Below are 18,684 nucleotides of genomic sequence, written 5' to 3' on the forward strand. Positions count from 1 at the left end.
AAAGTTGGTGGCAAGCTCTGCCAGGTGAGGCCTGGGTCCGAGAGGAGCTGAGGCTGGGGCCGCACAACTGTGGCGCGCGCCTGGTCCCTCCTCCCAGCTGCGGCGGCCGCCCCCGCCCCCACCCTCCCCCGCGCTCCCGCCGCCGCCGCCGCCGCCGCCGCCACCAACACCGCCTCCCCTCTGCCTCCCGGTGGCTCTGCGCTCTCCTGCCATCTCTCTCGCCCCCTCTCCCTCCGTCCCGTCCTCTCCGCTCCCCTCACCCCGCCTCTGCCCCCCTCCCCAGCCCCTCCTCTCCTCACCCCACCCCACCCGGCCTCCCTCCCTCCCTTCCCTCCCTCGGCTCGCCCGGCGCTCGCAGAGCCGACACCAGGGGGGCTCTCGATGTAGCACCATGACAGGCATCGCCGCCGCCTCCTTCTTCTCCAATACCTGCCGGTTCGGGGGCTGCGGACTCCACTTCCCCACCCTGGCCGACCTCATCGAGCACATCGAGGACAACCACATCGGTAAATGACCCGGGGGTGGGCGGGGGTGCGGGTCGCGCGGAAACTCCAGCCCGGGCCACCAGCCCCAGGATGGCCAGGGGTGGCGGGGAGGGAGGAGGAGGGAGCGGCGGCGGCCGGGTGTGCAGCCCCGGAGCTGGGGCTGAGGGGCTGCGGAGGCGCGGGGTGCAGGGGAGGGGGGTGGGGAGCAGGGCAGGGTGGGGGAGGGGGAGGACGCCCCGAGGTGCGGCAGCGGGCGGGCCGGGGGCGGGGGACCCCGAGGGGCGTGCACACGGGCTGCGAAGTGGTGGCAGCGCGGGTGCACCGCGGCGGGGCGGTGGGGATGAGGCGGCCGGCCGTGCGCCGGGGTGGCGGAGGGCGCGGAGGGCGGGCGGGCGGGCGGCGCTGGTTGAGGGGCGCGGAGTTAGTTGGCCCGGGTGGTCCGAGCGGCCCGGGGCGCCGGGGGTGGGCGGGCACTGCACCCCGCCCGCTGTTTCCGCCCCGGCGAGAGCTGTCAGGGCTCGGCGGCGGCTGCAGCGGCTGTGCTGTGGGGGGGCGGGGGTGGCTCCACCGCGGCAGCCATTCCGCTTCCTCCTCCCACCGCCGCCGCCACTGCGTCCTGTCAGCGCCGGTTGCTAGGTGTGGTGCGTCGGGAGGGGGCCGGGGCCGGTGGCGGCGGGCGGCGGAGGACGCCGCGCTGCCTTCTCCCCGGGAGGGTGGCACAGCCGGCCTCCGGGACACGAGACCCGAGCCCTTGGGCTCCTGCCCCTGCCCCTGGCCTGGCGCGGACGCCGGGCGCTGCGGGGCTGGAGGTTCCGGGTGCGCCCGCGGGCCGCGCCCAACACGCAGAGCCGGGGAGCTCCGGAGGCCCTGGGGCTGCGTCCGATGGGGAGCAGCCTCCCCGTGCCCTGCCATCGCCCGGCGTTCTGGTGCGTCCCGGCTCGGGCAACTTTGCGATTTGCCTTTCGAATGGTGCTAGGCCCGAGGTGCACCAGCTGCGCCCAGGGATCGCGGCGGCCTGCGCCGATCCCCGACGCGGGGACGCGGGGGAGGGGCGTCCCACAGGGAGGCCGGTTTCCCTGTACGCCCAGGGCCCGGGCACCTTTCACTAAGTCCCGTGATTCACAGAAGTGCTTGCACACATTTGCACACTTTTATTCGGAATCCCTGCGAAGGGAGATGGGTCGGTTCTTCTAATTCAGGCGATCCAACCACCTGCAGAAGGTGTGGCTGGCTGGCTGGCTTGTGCAAGTTGCCCTGTGGGCTGGAAGGCCTAGGGCCACGTGTTGCCCCTAGGAGGCTGGCTAATCCAGAGGACCTGGGAATTGCCCTAGGAAGTCCAAGTGAATGTCATGTACTCAGTCATGTGGATGCAGCTCACGTTTCTACGAAGTTGAGAGAATAAATCACAACTGCTGTGTATTTATGCAGGAATAAAATGAGCCAGAGCCTTATGCTCCTTTGCTTCTTGTAATGCGCTCTCTTTGCAGGCAGTATGTGCTTAATAAGAGTTGTATGTCTCTTCAGGATGGGATTTGATTGCCTATCAAGAATGGGAAATAATCATGAAAATGCCTGCATGAAATGTCCTCGAAGAGATAATTATGAGTAATGGACCTGGCTTTGAAATTTTCATAGTTTTAAAATATCTGTGTAGTAGCTTCTCCCATCTCTTCTGATAAAAGTATGTCAGAAAAGCTGGGCTTTCAAGTTTGGGTGGTCTTAAATAGCAGTGTAATGGGGTCACAAATGTGCTGATTCATATCATGATTGGATACACATAACTCGAAGTGCTCCAGTTTATCAAGAGGGTTGGTTTAAAATAAAGCTAAAAATCTCAGTAATGCAAAGCTCCAGTTTGTTCATGTGACAACCCTTACTCCCCAAACTAAATGGAAAATAATATAAATAAGTGATGTCACCTTACTCATGGAAAGCTGTCATTGTATGTACCAACCATCCTCATCCGCAGATACATCAGGATAAACCATTTATGTAAGCTGAGTAAGAATTTTATCCAAGTGCCTCCATATTTGGAATACTTACCCATTAAAAAATATAAATTATACTTAAATGTCGTGAAGACATTAAATCCCTTCAAATTAAATCAAATCCTCAAGAAGGATTTAATTTGTCATTAAATGATTTAGAGTTAACTGTTGGGAGGTGAGGTCAAGGAGAGGTGAGTAGACAATGGAGACAGGAAGGGTGGCAGAATGCAGTCAGAATATTCAATGTAAAAATGGAACTAGGAAAATTGAGGGGCTGGGTAGCATTGGGAGAGATGGGGGAGAATGATGGAGGAGGCAACATTGATCAAGATACATTGTACTCATACAGTGACATGTTGAATTGAGACCTTTTTGTACCACTACTTCCTTTCTTTTTGTGGTGAACACACTGGAATTTTAGTTTATAACAATAGCTATGCCTTATGCAAATTATGTGGCAGGGCTAACAATTACTATACTTTCAAAATAGTCTGAACTAGTAAACTTTATGAAAAGTAGGAGTTAATATGAACAAACACTTAAAATCCTGTTTGAAAAAGCTCACTTAAGCTACTGTGTACCCCAGCTGAGAAGAGATCCCTTCACTTTCACTTTATACAGAGAGAAATGAGATAGATCTCATGAGGAATAAAAACACCCTTATTAGTAGGGAGTGTCATGCAACTATATTTGTGAAGAGACAAGAGGCAAAGCATCTCAAACAATGGCATTGAGGAAAGTTCTATACTTTGATTTTTCTTGTGATTTGGCTATAAATTTTTATAGATGATGGTTGCTTTTAAAGGTTAGTGATTTCATATCTTTGTCACTCACTCAGTGTCTAAGGTTAAAAAAAATGATTCATGAAGAAATTAACTACTTATTTGGCTTTTATTCAGGGTCTTCTTATTTAGCTACCATATGAAGAAATGCTTAGGTAATGGTTCCATCTTTCTGAATTTTCTTCACTTCCAAAAATCTAGGGCCTTTTATATGCTAAGTAAGTGCTCTATCATTGATCAACATCCTCTTGCTTCTTTCTGGGTGATTACCACTTAACCACTAGTCAAAATCCTTATGCATGATGAAATCCAGGTTTCTGGGGGGAGTGTGTGTGTGTGTGTGTGTGTGTGTGTGTGTGTGTGTTTGCAGATATTTCAAGGCCTGTGGTTTTCATTACAACTGTAATATGTTCAATTCAAATTAATTAAAGACATTAAGTTGTGAGTAGTGGTCTTTGTCATCATATGTATGTACATTTAACTCTTGTAGTGGTTTTGGAAACTGAACCAGGGCCTTACACATGGAAAGCATACACTCTACCCCTGAGCTACAGCCCCAGTTCATAGTTTCTTATTTTAACTATTTTCCTTTTTCATACAGAACAAGATTTGGAGCTTAAGAGAAAATGGAAGTATGCTTTCCACCATCCTATCTGTGCTATAGATTTCCTCCTCTTAGAAGAGTGCCATACCTATGTTCCTGTTTGTATTTCTTTATATTTCATGTTGATTCAGCTCTGGAGCACCAGTCTCCATGAACAACTCCGAACCCTCCCCCATGCCACTTAAACTATAGAAATCCTAGTCTTGCAACTGTGAAGTGCTTCTCCACAGGCTCTGCTGTCAGTTCATTCATAGCCCTAGTGCTGTTTCCTAGACACAGGAAAACTAATCACATTTGTTAGCTTCTATCATTGTGAGTAGACACTTAAGTTTGTAGTTCTGGAATGAACGTTGTAGATAGGTAAAGTTAAACTGGTAATTAAGAACCTTATAAGCACCAAGCACTAAATTTTAAATTTAGCCCTGATGCTCATGTCTCAGACCTGTAAAATGAATTCCTGTATCCCAGTGCTATGAAATCTTTTGGCTTTACATCTTGGAAAGCAACTGTGGAATCATTCCTAACTGATAGGTTCCTTTGGTACTTTCGTAAAAGTCCTCTCTGTATTTTGAATTTATCCATGTAATAATGTGTATTGAATATATTAGACACAGTCTAAACCCCTAGCACAGTCTAAACCCCTGATATCTATCTATCTATCTATCTATCTATCTATCTATCTATCTATCTATCTATCTATCTATGAAAGAAATAAAGACCTCCCCCCGCCAACCTCCAGCTATTTTAAATTCTACTGGAAGGAAATAGACAATAAACAATTCAAGTAAATTCTATAGTAGGTCGAAAGGTATTTCATGATATATTTTAAAAAGTTAGAGCAAGGTATAATGGATTAGGAGCAAGAACTGTTGGAATTTTAAATAGATTGGCAGAAGCTGGGCACCAGTGGCTCACACCTGTAATCCCAACTATGGAGGGGCTGAGATCTAAGGATCAACATTTGAAACCAGCTCAGGCAAGAAAGATTGTAAGACACTTAGCTCAAATTAGCCACCAAAAAGCCAGAAGTGACCTGTGACTCAAGTAGTAACCTTGAGGGAAAAGCTAAGGAACAGGGCCCAGTCCTTCAGGTCAAGCCCCACTACTGGCACAAACAAACAGGTTGGCAGGAATGGCCCACTGAGAGATGATATGGGAGTCAGAACCTTGAAAGAGATGAGAGAGCCATAAGCACAAGAGCAGCAAGGTCCAGGCAGGAGGACACACAGTGCAGAGGTCCCAAGGCGTAGAAATGCAGGAATCTGACTCAGTTCTGTTCTAGTGAAGGCAAGTCACTTAAAACTTTGCTTAGATGGTAGGAACCTTGATGGTAGCCTTGCTACTGTCCATGCAGACTTTCCCACAGCAACCAGGTAGGGAACCAAGACCCATTCCCTGGAGTGGCACCATTAGCAAGGACTGATTGTTTCTTGACCCCGAATATTACCAGCCTGTTCTTTCTTTTTCTGTGTTGAATTTCCTCATCTTTAGAGCTCAGGTAATAAATCCATGGGGTTTCATCTCATTGAGTGTGGCTATAAATCATCTAATTAATGAAGGTCAAAGTTTCTGGAAAGTAGCCCAAAGACAGTTACTATCAACAATGTAGAATTGAGCTCCAAAAATAGTTTAGTAAATATCTACCCTTTCAAAGAAGCACTGTATGTAAACAGGTCATGCAATATATAGTAGGCCCTTTCTATTCCACAGTTACAGGAGAGCAAGGTGAGGCATAGAAAAGTTCTGGATTTTCTTGTTTTATTTTATTTTGTTTTCAGAACTAGTGAGTTCAGATTTGAATTCCAGACAGATATATGGTGAGTTAGGCCTGTGCCAAAAAAGTGAAGGATTTGATAGAAACCTCCTTGTCCTTTTCAGGTAGTCTGGTCTGCTTCCTCCTTCAGAAAGTAATTCTGAATTTGAGGTGAGGCTATTTGAGAAGTACATACTGAATCTGGCCTGCTTGGAATTGAACATATTCTTGTATCATTTGTCCCAACTCTACATCCCCCTCCTGCCCCCACAACTGTACAGATCATTTAGCATACTGCTCTTCTTTTGTTATATAAAGATCATTATAGTATTTACCTCATAGTGTGGTTAATGAGGATTAAATGAGATTATATGTAAGTTTCTTATCTACAGCCTTAAATTATCTACATTCAATTTTTGCTCTATGTGTATTTACTAAATAAATATATTTGTAAGTAAGTTTATGAAAGTATATATAAAGAAGAGAATGTAGTAGGGATTGTGTTTGCGTATTTATGATTCTGTTTGGGGCAGTTTACAACCAGGTATAATCCTCAGCCATCTCGAAAAGACCGAGAATAGGAAACTTACCCCTTCTCAATTCGTTTGGCATTGTAGCCTCTAGTTACTTTTCTATGTGGCCAGAGGCACTTCAGATGCTGGCAAAGGCCTTTGCCTCTGTGGAATGGGAAAGTGGTGTCAACGCCAGCAGCCTCCAACATGGTTTTACCTTGTGGCCTAAATTTATTTGAAAACACCCAGGACTAGAAATAGGCACTATGCCTAGGCCTGTGGCCTAAATCCCCCTAAGGACCTTTGCTGTGGGAGGAGTAACTGAATGAATGAAAGGCTTGTTGCCACCTGCCTTGCTCTCCATCTGCACCCTGTGGCTTGGCATCCTCTTTACTCTCTCCCTGGTTCTCAAGAAGGCTCAGGTACAGAGCCAGGTATGTTTGAAATGTGGATGCCTGCATACATGCATTTGTGCACACATGTGCGCATGCACACACACGCACGCACGCACACACACACACACACACACACACACACACACACGGAACCCTAAGTCTAAAACTTCACTGTAGTCTCAAAACATTGTCCTCTATAGTTTCACATTTGCTCATTTCTCCTTGGTCAACAGTCTCAAATCACCCTATTGTTCATGAAGCATTGTACTCATAACCTGGCTTACAGAATTATAACCCCTTTGTACAACTACAAAATAACAATTAAAAAAATTCAAAACAATTCCTTTTGATCATTTTGTTAAGTTTCACGAACTTCTGAATGTTTCTGACATCTAACAGAAAAGTACAATATAACTCTAAACTGCTTGCAACTGAGGAGGGTAGACATAGGCCTCTATGTTCTTTGGAAAATGGTTTCCTGTAGAGTTCCTCTGCTCTGGAGACATCTCCTACCTTGACAGAATTAGGAATGCAAAATGACAGTTGTTTGTGGAGAACCTGCTTCTTCCTGTGAATGACAGTGAGGAAGCCTCAATGCTGGAGCAGGTTGCTGGCGCTCTGTGAGAGGTTTTCCTAGCACATTGGAAGCTAGACACCTATCTGCTTTAGGCTCAAGTCTGAGAGACAGGAGGCAATGCTAATAAATCCTTTAAAAATACTCCCTTTCTAATTTTTGCTCCATATCCTCTATTTCTTTATATTTCTCCCCCAGACCCCCATCCTTGCTTCTGTCTGCAGATTTTGAACCCGTAGCTATGTCCTGGGTGTTGAAGAAATGCTTACTAGGCTGCACGTATGCGTTTTATTTCATGATAACCTAATAAGTAATAGATTTGTTACCTACTATCTTGGTTAAAATGTTGAATCACAGGCTGGGGATATGGCCTAGTGGCAAAAGAGTGCTTGTCTCGTATACATGAGGCCCTGGGTTCAATTCCCCAGCACCACATATACAGAAAACAGCCAGAAGTGGCACTGTGACTCAAGTGGCAGAGTGCTAGCCTGGAGCAAAAAGAAGCCAGGGACAGTGCTCAGGCCCTGAGTCTAAGCCCCAGGACTGGCAAAAAAAAAAAAAAAAAAAAGACTTGTTGAGCCAGGTGTCTAAACCAGTAAGAAAGGAAAGGGAAAAAAACACTTGCTTGGGAAAAATTAAAACATTAAAAAAAATGTTGAATCACAAATGCTTATTTTGGACCTGAAAATCAGGAATGACCAATATCAGAGACTTATTGTAAGTATGTTTTACAAAATACCTTTCATTTCATATGCTAAACCAGAATAAAATTACATTTCCCCATACAATAAACACTGGACTGTTGCAATAAGTTTTTTTTTAAATCTTTTTTTAAGGCTGAAGTAGGGACCAGACCAATCAATAGATGTTCATTTTTAAGAATAAACTCTTTACAATAATTCTCACTGCACTTTGGCAAGAGTCAAAGGCCCTCTTCTTGGGTCACTAACTGTAAACCTTCTGTTCAGCAGGTTCACTGCTCAGCTCAGTGAACACTGACAGTCTCCTCATGGTCACTTTCCCCTTCCTAGCTCATCTATGACTTCAGACTTCTTGTCTGCCAGGCTACAATATTGATCACCTGATATAGACCTTTTGATGAGATGAATCCTGGACGTCAAATTATTAGTTTGAAACATTCACTATTTCTTTGATTTTTAAATAATATACATATATCTGTGTGAATATACACACATATACTATGCATTAAGTACATATAATTTATAAGAAGGGACAACATAGATGTATATGTATATACAGATATACAATGTATATCTATATGTATAATATATAAGTATGCATAAAGTCTATATAAATCGCATATGTAGTAGTCCTTGTCTCTGTGGGAGACACATTCTAAAATCTCCAGTGGATGCCTACAATCATATATAATAATCTCTGTCTTTCCCTCCTTCCCTCTCTTCTTCCCTTGCTTTCTTTCTGAGACTTTTTAACACACACACACACACACACACACACACACACACTACATAGTTTTTCCTATACAGTGCCATCTGGGAGAACATGTTTTCTGTTTATGTCTTCCACTTACAGATTTAACACTTTTTTCTGTCTTAAGCATTATTAGTAAGCATTATTATTATGCACTATAGCTATTAACTTTTGCAGTTTGGTATCTTACTAGTATACTAGTAAGTATACTAGTATAGTATAGTAGTAATGTATACTAGTTTACTAGTATACTAGTAAGTATACTAGTATAGTATACTTACTAGTATACTAGTAAACTAGTATACATTTCTGCTTTACAATTTCTTAATTATCTCATCATATGATATTTTTTTCTTACTCTTTTTACTTAAAAGTATCTCTGTATGACATCTCTTTGGTGTGTTTAAATTGCCAGTATCGGGCTGGGGATATGGCCTAGTGGCAAGAGTGCCTGCCTCATATACATGAGGCCCTGGGTTCGATTCCCCAGCACCACATATACAGAAAATGGCCAGAAGTGGCGCTGTGGCTCAAGTGGCAGAGTGCTAGCCTTGAGCAAAAAAAGAAGCCAGGGACAGTGCTCAGGCCCTGAGTCCAAGCCCCAGGACTGACAAAAAAAAAAAAAAATTGTCAGTATCACTACTCTTGTATTTTAGGGCCAATATGAAGTAAAATAAGTAACTTTTCACAATTGACCTGGCTATTAAGTGACTAATGGATGGATAGTATACACAGAATAGATACCCTGAATAAAGGAGTGATTTATATTCCTGGAAAGACAGAGAAGTAAAGCACAGGATTTCATTACACTTCCCAGAAGGCTTTGCAATTTAAAACTTTTGAATTGCTTCTATTTCCAGTTTGTCCATCTTATGTTTTCAAACTACAATTGACTCAGGGTACCCAAAACCATGGAAAGTAAAACTCCAGATGAAGGGAAACTCTTGTCTATCTTTCCTCCTATCTATCTATCTATCCATCCATCCATCCATCTATCTAATAGTATATATTCTGTATAAGTGTACACATATTACATATATTATTATGCATACATTCATATATATAACATATGTGTTCATATATTACATAGTATATCTAGTTATGTTCTCTCACATCTACATATATGTAGGTACATACATCTCTATGAATCACCCCTTTGCCTAGTGTATCTACTCTGTATATCCACACATATACAGGTACATATATATTTATAGCTATATGTGTATACTTGTATGTATGTTTACAGCCATATTTTTGTTTCTCTCTCATTATTACCATGCACAGTGAGAACCACCCCCTACATTTTTGGGCATTTCATATATGCTAATTCTTACTATTTTTAGGAGTAGAAATTTATTGAGAGAGACGAAATATGTACAAACAAGATAGATGATGAATAACACTGGAAGCATAGATGTGAATTAATTGTGAAGTTAATGAAGCTCAAGCCTCAGGCCCCTCCCTTATGTAGCACATTTTTTGACAGTTTCGAATATGTTGGTAAGTCAGCCCAGCACTTTTCAAGACCCTGGATAAGTCCTAACAGTATATATCACAATTTCTTCACACATTCATAACTTGTAAAACTTGAAAAGATTTTAACATCAATCACTTAATCTTTTCCTTCACTGTGAACTGTCAGTATCACATTTCTTCATGAGCTCAATGACATTGGAGTTGAGAATGCTTTTCAGGTACAAGAAGGTTTGATGGGCTGTATTGATGTAGCATAGGCATCCCTTTGTCTTTTCATGTTATCCTTGACCACCCTAGGGTAGGAAGTACTTTCCAAGAAGACTTTTCACTGTGCCAACTCATCTACTGTCCTTACACAAAGACTAGGGTAAAACTTAGCATTGTAGCATGAATGTGAACCAGGACATCTGCATTGGGAATAACTTTGAAATGTGTGGTGGAGCCAGATGCTCATCTGTGGATGTATAATATAAAGTTAAAGTAGAGGAGTCAATTGTTAACTAAATGTAGTCAGTTTGGAAGGTTTCTTCTAATAGGGATATACTCAGTGAAGCAAATATACAATATTTATATACACTATAAGTACATCTTTTTGTTGTTGTTGTTGTTTTCTTTTGCCAGTCCTGGGGCTTGAACTCGAGGCCTGGGCACTGTCCATGACCCTCTTTATGCTCAAGGCTATTATTGCTCTACCACTTGAGCTACAGCTCCACTTATGCCTTTTTCTGAGTAGTTTGTTGGAGATAATAGTCTCATAGACTTACCTGCCTGGGCTGGTGTTGAACAGTGATCCTCAGGTCTCAGCTTCCTGAGTAGCTAGGATTACATTTGTGAGCCACTGGTACCAGGCAAGTACATCATTTTTCACTTTTTTTTTTTTTTGGCCAGTCCTGGGCCTTGAATTCAGGACCTGAGCACTGGCTTCTTTTTGCTCAAGGCTAGCACTCTGCCACTTAAGCCACAGCACCACTTCTGGCTTTTTCTATACATGTAGTGCTGAGGAATCGAACCCAGGACTTCATGTATACAAGGTGAGCACTTTACCACTAGGCCATATTCCCAGGCCAAGTACATCATTTTTAAAAGAGATTTCTGTGTTTAAATTTCTTGCTCATTTGATATGAATGTATATCTTCAACAAAAAAATAACAAAAACAATAAATTGGTTAATAAACAATAAACTGGTTAATAGGAATAATCAATGCAAATAATGTTTCAAGTTAGCATCTGAATAAGAAAATCTGAATTATTTTGAGTTCTTGTGTCTGATATATTAAAGAAAATTGACTGAGATGTTTACAAATTTAACAAGCCCAAAAATTTATATGACATTACCAAGATATATTAGGATGAGTGATTTTTCTGAATTATCAAATAAATTGCAAATAAAATTTGATTATCCATGCTTGAGGCAAGACTGATTTGTTTGTTCATACCCTAGAAAGTAATATTAATTCAAATAATTGTTTTATGGAAATTCATCAGAGAATACAGCCCAAAGAGGTATTTACCAATTTACTTCAGTATGTAAGGTAGGTAATCAACATAGAAATAAATTCTTGCTCTGGATTTGACTTTGAGGTGTTTTGGTATTGCCATTTTATAAGATTTTATGTTTTGTTTTCATTTATTAATCTAAATAATCACTTTTCAAAGAGACTCATATCTAGAGCATCTAGAGCCACAGACTCCACAAAAGTTGAATCCATTTTCTGCACTTCATTACTTATACTGGAGAGTGTCCTAAATGGTTTTAATACAGTATTTAGTTTACTTTCCACCACTTAAATGAAGTAGATATGGCACTCATATTAGAAGTGCTATTTCCCAATTTGGAGTTAAATATGGTATCATACTAGTTAAATACCATATTTACGGAAATATAAACTAGAATGTTCATCATGGTAAGTATATAAAACACATTATTTTCCTTCATGCCAGAACTTCTCTCCAGTCTCAATAAATGCCACTAATGGTACTGCCCTCTGTCCTGTAGTGCTTACCTGAAGCCACATGAGAGAGGGTGTGCCCCATACTGGGTGCTGTTCTGTGCTCTAAGAAGTGGCTTATTTCTGAAGGCAGGATCTTACCATGTTCCTGATCTCTTTCTCAAGGAAAATTTTCTGAAATGGAATAAAAATAAAAATCAGCAGTTCTTGGGCTGTGAGAAGAATAGGTTTAGCACTAGTTTCTGGAGGTGTGCATATGTGAGAGATAATATATATTTGGATCTGAGTGCTTATATATACACAAATATCAGTCATCTAATTAGTCTGGAGTGGTTTATATTAAGGGTTTGAAAAGGTCTTTTTTTTTTCTAAATGGAGATTTACATAGGAAATTGACTTTCTTTTTAAATTTGAATATAGATATATGTGCTTTCCAGGTTGATGCTATTCGGGCCAGTTGAATTATTTCTTGCCTTATCTACAGTGTTTGGTTTCCTGACACACGGTGGGGTTTATACAATCTGAACAGTACTAAACAGAAGTGTGCCTTCCTCCTGCATCTTCCTCACCAGAATTTTGGCACAAAGGACACAGGAGTGGGATGAGGAGGGGACAGAAGTAAACAAAGTGGATTTTGAATCCTTAGCCTACCACTGTACCGTTTTTCAAACTTGGGCTTCCCCAACAGTCTTTTTTCTGTAAGATACAATCACAACTATTATTTATTAAGTGTCTATTGGACCATTGCTTCAATACACACTGTGGAATACTAGTTCTGCTTGACACAGAAGGCAACTAGGGCCCAAATTAAGTAACTAGCTTCAGTTACTAGCCTATTTTTTTGGTGAGAAAGTGACAAGTGTACCCCTGTATATTTAATACTTGTTCTTCACAGCCTAAGATGTGATCTTTTTGAAACTGTTTGCATTTTTTTATGTTTTATTTTTGCCAGTCCAGGGGCTTAAACTTTGGGTGAAGCAGCCTCTATCCCTAAGCTTCTTTAGCTCAAGGCTAGTGCTCTACCACTTGAGCCACAGCACCACTTCTGGCTTTTTCAGAGTAGTTTATTGGAGATGAGTCTCATGGACTTTCCTGCCCTGGCTAGCTTCAAACCATGATCCTCAGATCTCAGCCTCCTGAGTAGCTAGGATTACAAGTGGGAGCCACCACCGGTGCCCAGCTGTTTGCATTTACTTTTAAAGAGATACACAGTCTCTCTATGCTACCCAGACTGGTTCCAAATTCTTGGGTGCAATTCATCCATCCAACTAAGTTTCCTAAGTAGCTAGGACTATAGGAATGCACCAAATTGTTTGGCTGCTCTTTGCATTTTAACAGAAGGCTTCTTCCACACCTGAAAGTCTTATGTAGGGCAAGACTGAATTTGCAATGGGAACAACTCAGTTAGTTGGGAAATAGTTTGATGCTGCTGGCTGATTGGAAGAGAAAGTTTTCAGTGTTTCAAAACTTCTGAAGAAAACCCTTAAGAAGACATGTCAAACCCAGGAGCATATCATCATCACAATAACAGTAAAAGTCATAATTTGTCAATTTTTAAACGATTAAAATTATTGTCCAAAGGAGCTAGTTTTATTTCCCTTATTTGGGAATGAGGGTCTCTTGACTAACATAATACCTCATCCACACACATCAGCTTTTCTTTTGCCTTGCATCTTCAAAATGAAAATCATAACGTGACGTTCATGTCCTTTTTTTGAAGAATTTGTTTAGACCAATGGTACATACCAGCATTCAGCCATAAACATTATGAAAAAATGAAAATTCTAGGTTCTTTGACCAGTTTTTTGTTTTGTTCTGAGGTTTGAACTCAGGGCCTTATACTTTCAAGGCAGGTAATCTATCACTTGAGCCATGCCCCTAGTCCTGTCTGCTTTGATTATTTTTCAGATAGGATCTTGTGTTTTTGCCTAACTGGCTATGATCCTCCTTTCTACCTCCTCCAAAGCCAAGATTACAGGTGAGAGCCACCATGCCCAGCCCCTCTAGTCATATGTTAGAACTCTCGCTTCTGAACACTTACTTCCCCTGGAGCCATCCACAGAGAAAAAATAACTTTGTATCTTGTCACTTTGTCACTTGACCTTACACACTTGGGCTTAGAAAAGCATCTTAGCCATGAACCTGGGGTTCATGCCTGTAATCCTTACTACTGTAATCTTGGCTACTTGGTAATCTGATACCTAAAGGATCATTGTTCAAAGCCAAGCAGGAAAGTCCATGAGACTCTTATCTCCAACCAATCACCAAAAAAGCCAGAAGTAGCTGTGGCTCAAATGGTGACTGTGCCCGGGCCCTGAGTTTGAGCCCCAGGACCGGCACTCACATGCACTCGTGCCCGCGCACACACGCGCACACACACACACACACAACTAGTGCACATTTATTCCACCTAACTCATTCAGTGAAAACATTTTGAATGCTTTACCCTCCTGATTCTCCATATATGGCAGGATAATATAGAAGTAATGGTAAATGCAGGGGAATCTGCAGAGACATGTTTATACAGTCCAAGTAGACTGGAGATTAATAGTCCATATAAGTAAGAGTGTAAGTAATGCCCCTTCTTTCTGATGTACTCGACATCAAATGAAGGAGATAGGGGTCCTAAAGTGTTTGTGTAAACTCAAACTAAATACAGAAAGCTTGGCCTCGACAATTACAGATGAGTGTACTCCGGGCCTCTGATTTCTTCCTCCAGCTAATCTCACTGAGAATCTGGACTAAAATTCATTTTCAGGACACAGGTGTTTCTTAGACCACACATAACTGTTAATGGATTCAATTTTTGAGGTATGCTAACTACATCTTTAATAGAATCTTCTGACACTAGACATCTGGTGTTTGGCACCAACTCAACCAAGTGGTTGGCAACATGTAGTTTAAAGTAATATTCTTCCCTCATTGGAAACTCTTTTCTGTGTTGGCTTCACTTCATGACTCTAAGAGACCCAAAGGAAAATATTTACTATCATAATATACAAATAGCAGACAAAAATTTTGGTCAAAAGATCAAGTTATCTATATGCTTCCCTTGAAAGTTCTGAATAAAGGAATCGTTTGTAAGCCCCTGAAAGATGATGGCATTTTTAATGTTGATCTGATATGTTTTGTAAAGTAATAAGAGTGATTCTCATTGGTGGCTTATAGAAATCATAGACATCAGATTACTGATTCATAGCCATTATATAGGCCAGTAGATTTTATACCAGTGGCTTTCAGCACAGATAGGCTAGGGAAATAAGTATGCCCTGGCTTGACCTGGAGTGGTTTATGTTGAGCATCTGATTTTGACATTTCAAAGTTGATGCTAATACATGTTGCCAAGGTTGGAACTCACTGGTTTACATTCATCAGTTAACTAGCATCTTAAGGATTATGGCATTTTTCAAGAGAAATCAAACTTTTAGAAGGGTGTGACCTATGGGATTTTAATTCTATCGATTCAAGTTTTCCTGAAGGCAAGAATTTGATTTACGGCAACTTTGAAGTTACGATATTATCTCAGCTATGCAGTCAGCCTGGAAATGCTCAAGCTTGGGAGCCTGTGGGCCTCAAAATCAAGATGTCTAGATGTGTGACCTGACCATATTCAATGTAATTGACTCTGGCAAACTGGAGAGGCCTTCCATGCCTTAAAGAGCCAGCTGCAGCTTAGCTTAGTCCAGTGTTGCTATGTTGGAGAGTTTGGTAGATACTATTTTTGTTGCTATTATTTGAGAAAGACAAGCTAGTATTAGCATTTTTATGTGAATTCTATCTTTAAATGTTGGCAACTAGTACTGATTGTGTTAAAGGAAAAACACTGTGCAAGACTATGCCAGGCCAACCAATCAATGTATTTAATAAGATGATAGGCAGTGTGTTTTAAGGAAGTTCCTACTAATAGTGTCATGTGACATTGGCAAAACTATTTAGTTCCCCTAGGTCTTAACTTCTGTCAGACTGGGATAGGAGTAGTACTTAGGTCAAAATGTTGTTGTAAGAATTAAGTAAAAGTATGTACCTGAAGAGCCCAACAACTAAGAGCATCCCATAAATGTTAATACCAATGTGATTGTACCTTCTTTTGCCATCATCCCTAGTGATGCTCCTGGTCTCCCCCAACTCTTCTGTCATCCTCTTGCTTCCATTACCCATGAGAAAAACAATCAAAATAATATTACACATTTCTGTTTGGGCTTAAGTATTTTGTACTTGAAAGGTACTGGTAGACTTCACTTTCCCTTGTAGAGCTATAGTTTGTGTTTGTGTGTCATAATGGGTAGTCCTAAGGCATGGGTTGTTAAACTATCACACACACAAATTCTGTTGTTTCAAAATATATCATCAGTCTTAATTTACCATTGTTTATATAGATTTGAGGTTTTGAGATGTTACTTTGTGTGATTAGAAAAATTGCTTTTCTAATTTTTTTCTTCTTTCTTTTTTTTTTTTTTTTGTGTGGCTGTTCTGGGACTTGAATTCAGACCTTGGGCTGTCCCTGAGCTTTTGTGCTCAAGGCTAATGATCTACCACTTTGAGCCAGACTAACATTTCTAGCTATTGACTTAATTGGAGATAAGAGTCTCACAGATTCCCCTGCCTGGGCTGTTTTTGAACCGTAGTCCTCAGATCTCAGCCTCCTGAGTAGCTAGGATTATAGGCGTAAGCTACTGGTACCTTGGCTTGGCTTTTTATATTTGATAAATATAATGTTCTGTTGAAGAGAAAGTAAATAGAGAGGGGCTGGGAATATGGCCTAGTGGCAAGAGTGCTTGCCTCACACACATGAAGCCCTAGGTTTGATTCCTCAGCACCACATATATAGAAAAGGCCAGAAGTGGTGCCGTGCCTCAAGTGGCAGAGTGCTAGCCTTGAGCAAAAAGAAGTCAGGGACAGTGCTCAGGCTCTGAGTTCAAGGCCCAGGACTGGCAAAAAAAAAAAAAAAAAAGAGTAAGTAGATTAATAGCCTAAATAAACAGAAAACATATTTTCCATCTTGCAACAACTAAGCAATATAAAAACAGAAGCTAGTTTTATGTGTACTATTTGTTAGAATTTATTGTGAAATGATTTGTTGTAGAGTTTTTATGAAAAAAATCCAAGAACAGACTACACAACTAACAAAATGCTAGGTCCTCCTCTTTAAGTGCTATGTGTGCCTCTAATAGACTGAATGTCACATACTGCAATATTGGAAGCTTATTAGGAATACTCCAGGATAGGCCTCAGACAGTAATATCTAAGATATTTCATATTGCTAAAAATATTTAAGGTTGGCCCCAGTGGCTTACACATGTAATCCTAGATACTCATGAGGCTGAGATCGGAGGATTATGGTTCAAAGCCAGCCCTGGTAGGAAAGTCCATGAGACTCTTATCTCCAATTAACCACCAGAACACTAGAAATGAAGCTGTGGCTCAAAGTGGTAGAGTGCTATCTTTGAGCACAAAAGCTCAGGGACAGCATCCAGGCCTTGAGTTCAAGCCTTACTACTGAATAAAGAAAAAAAGATACTTGATTAAAATATTTGATACTTGATAGTATCAAAGTACATTGTGTCTATATACAAAGGTAGTACAAGGATACCAACTAAAGACTTTTAAAATAGGCACAAAAAGATAGGGAAAAGAAAGATCAATAGAGGGGGTTAATTCAGTCAAAGTACAAAATATGCATCTATGGAAATACCATGATGGAACCCTTTTGTATTTAATATGCTGTAATAACAATAAAATAATTTAATCCTAAATGCTACTTGAAAATCTCACTTGAAATCATTTTCAGTCTCACAGGATATATGTCACTGATTCTCCTTTAAATGGGATCCATAGGTCATGGTAGAAGAAGAAAAAAATTTCTCTTTCCTTTTCTCTTTCTCCCTTTCTCTCTTTCTCTTTCCTTTTCTCTCTTACTATCCTTGTTCCCTTTGTCTCTTTCCTTTTCTCTCTTTTCCTCTTCTTCCTTCCCATCTGTCTACCCATGCCTCCATCTTGTATGAGCTAGCAGTTTGCTCTTCCCCCAATAAACTCCTTTCTCCTGATCCACGTGGCAGGTTTCTTTTCCAGTGAACCTTACATCTGGTACCGAAACCTGGGAGGGAACAGAGTCAGGAGTTGCTGGATCTTCTCTTCCCTCTTCTCTTCTGAGGGTTAATCTACATCCTTGACCACCCCTCCTTGGACCGAACTGCTAAAAAAAGAAAAAAAGAAGAAGAAAATTAACTTCTAATATTTTAGTTCCCAAGGGCCCTTTAGTTATTTAGAGTCTCACTCCCTGTGGGTTCTGTACTTTGAAATATTTGTGCCTAGCAAGTAATAAGTTAATTTAATAAGTAATTAAATGCTTCATTTTTCTATTTTCCATGTAGCAACATCTGTATTTCCTATTTATATATTTTATAAATACTGAGTACCAACTATGCAGATCCTGACAAGGATCTGGGATTATAGCAGTTAATTTCACAACTAAGGACCCTATGCTCATGGAAAAAGCATAGGAAATACAGTTTTAAAGATAATTTTGAACAGTCATACACTATAAGGAAAATGTCACATGCCAGGCATCTGTGGCTCATGCTTGTAATTATAACTAAGAGGCTCAGATCTGAGAATTTCAGTTCAAAGCCAGCCTGTGTAAGAGAGTCTGTGAGACACTTATTGCCAGTTAGCCACTAAAAATTCAAACTTCGGTGGTAGATCACTAACCAGCCT

General features: G+C 41.3%; 1 protein-coding gene across 1 annotated transcript in view; it reads left to right on the top strand.

The window, feature by feature from the left end:
• The first annotated feature begins 298 nt into the window (after positions 1-298).
• The window catches only part of Jazf1 (JAZF zinc finger 1), a 335,812-nt gene continuing 317,426 nt past the window's right edge, over positions 299-18,684 (top strand). Inside the window, exon 1 of the mRNA XM_048339621.1 lies at positions 299-506. Within this exon, the coding sequence (XP_048195578.1) occupies positions 392-506 (115 nt within the window). The 5' untranslated portion in view covers positions 299-391. The remainder of the gene's footprint in view (positions 507-18,684) is intronic.

The sequence above is a fragment of the Perognathus longimembris genome, chromosome 2 (assembly GCF_023159225.1).
Source record: "Perognathus longimembris pacificus isolate PPM17 chromosome 2, ASM2315922v1, whole genome shotgun sequence".
NCBI lineage: Eukaryota > Metazoa > Chordata > Mammalia > Rodentia > Heteromyidae > Perognathus > Perognathus longimembris.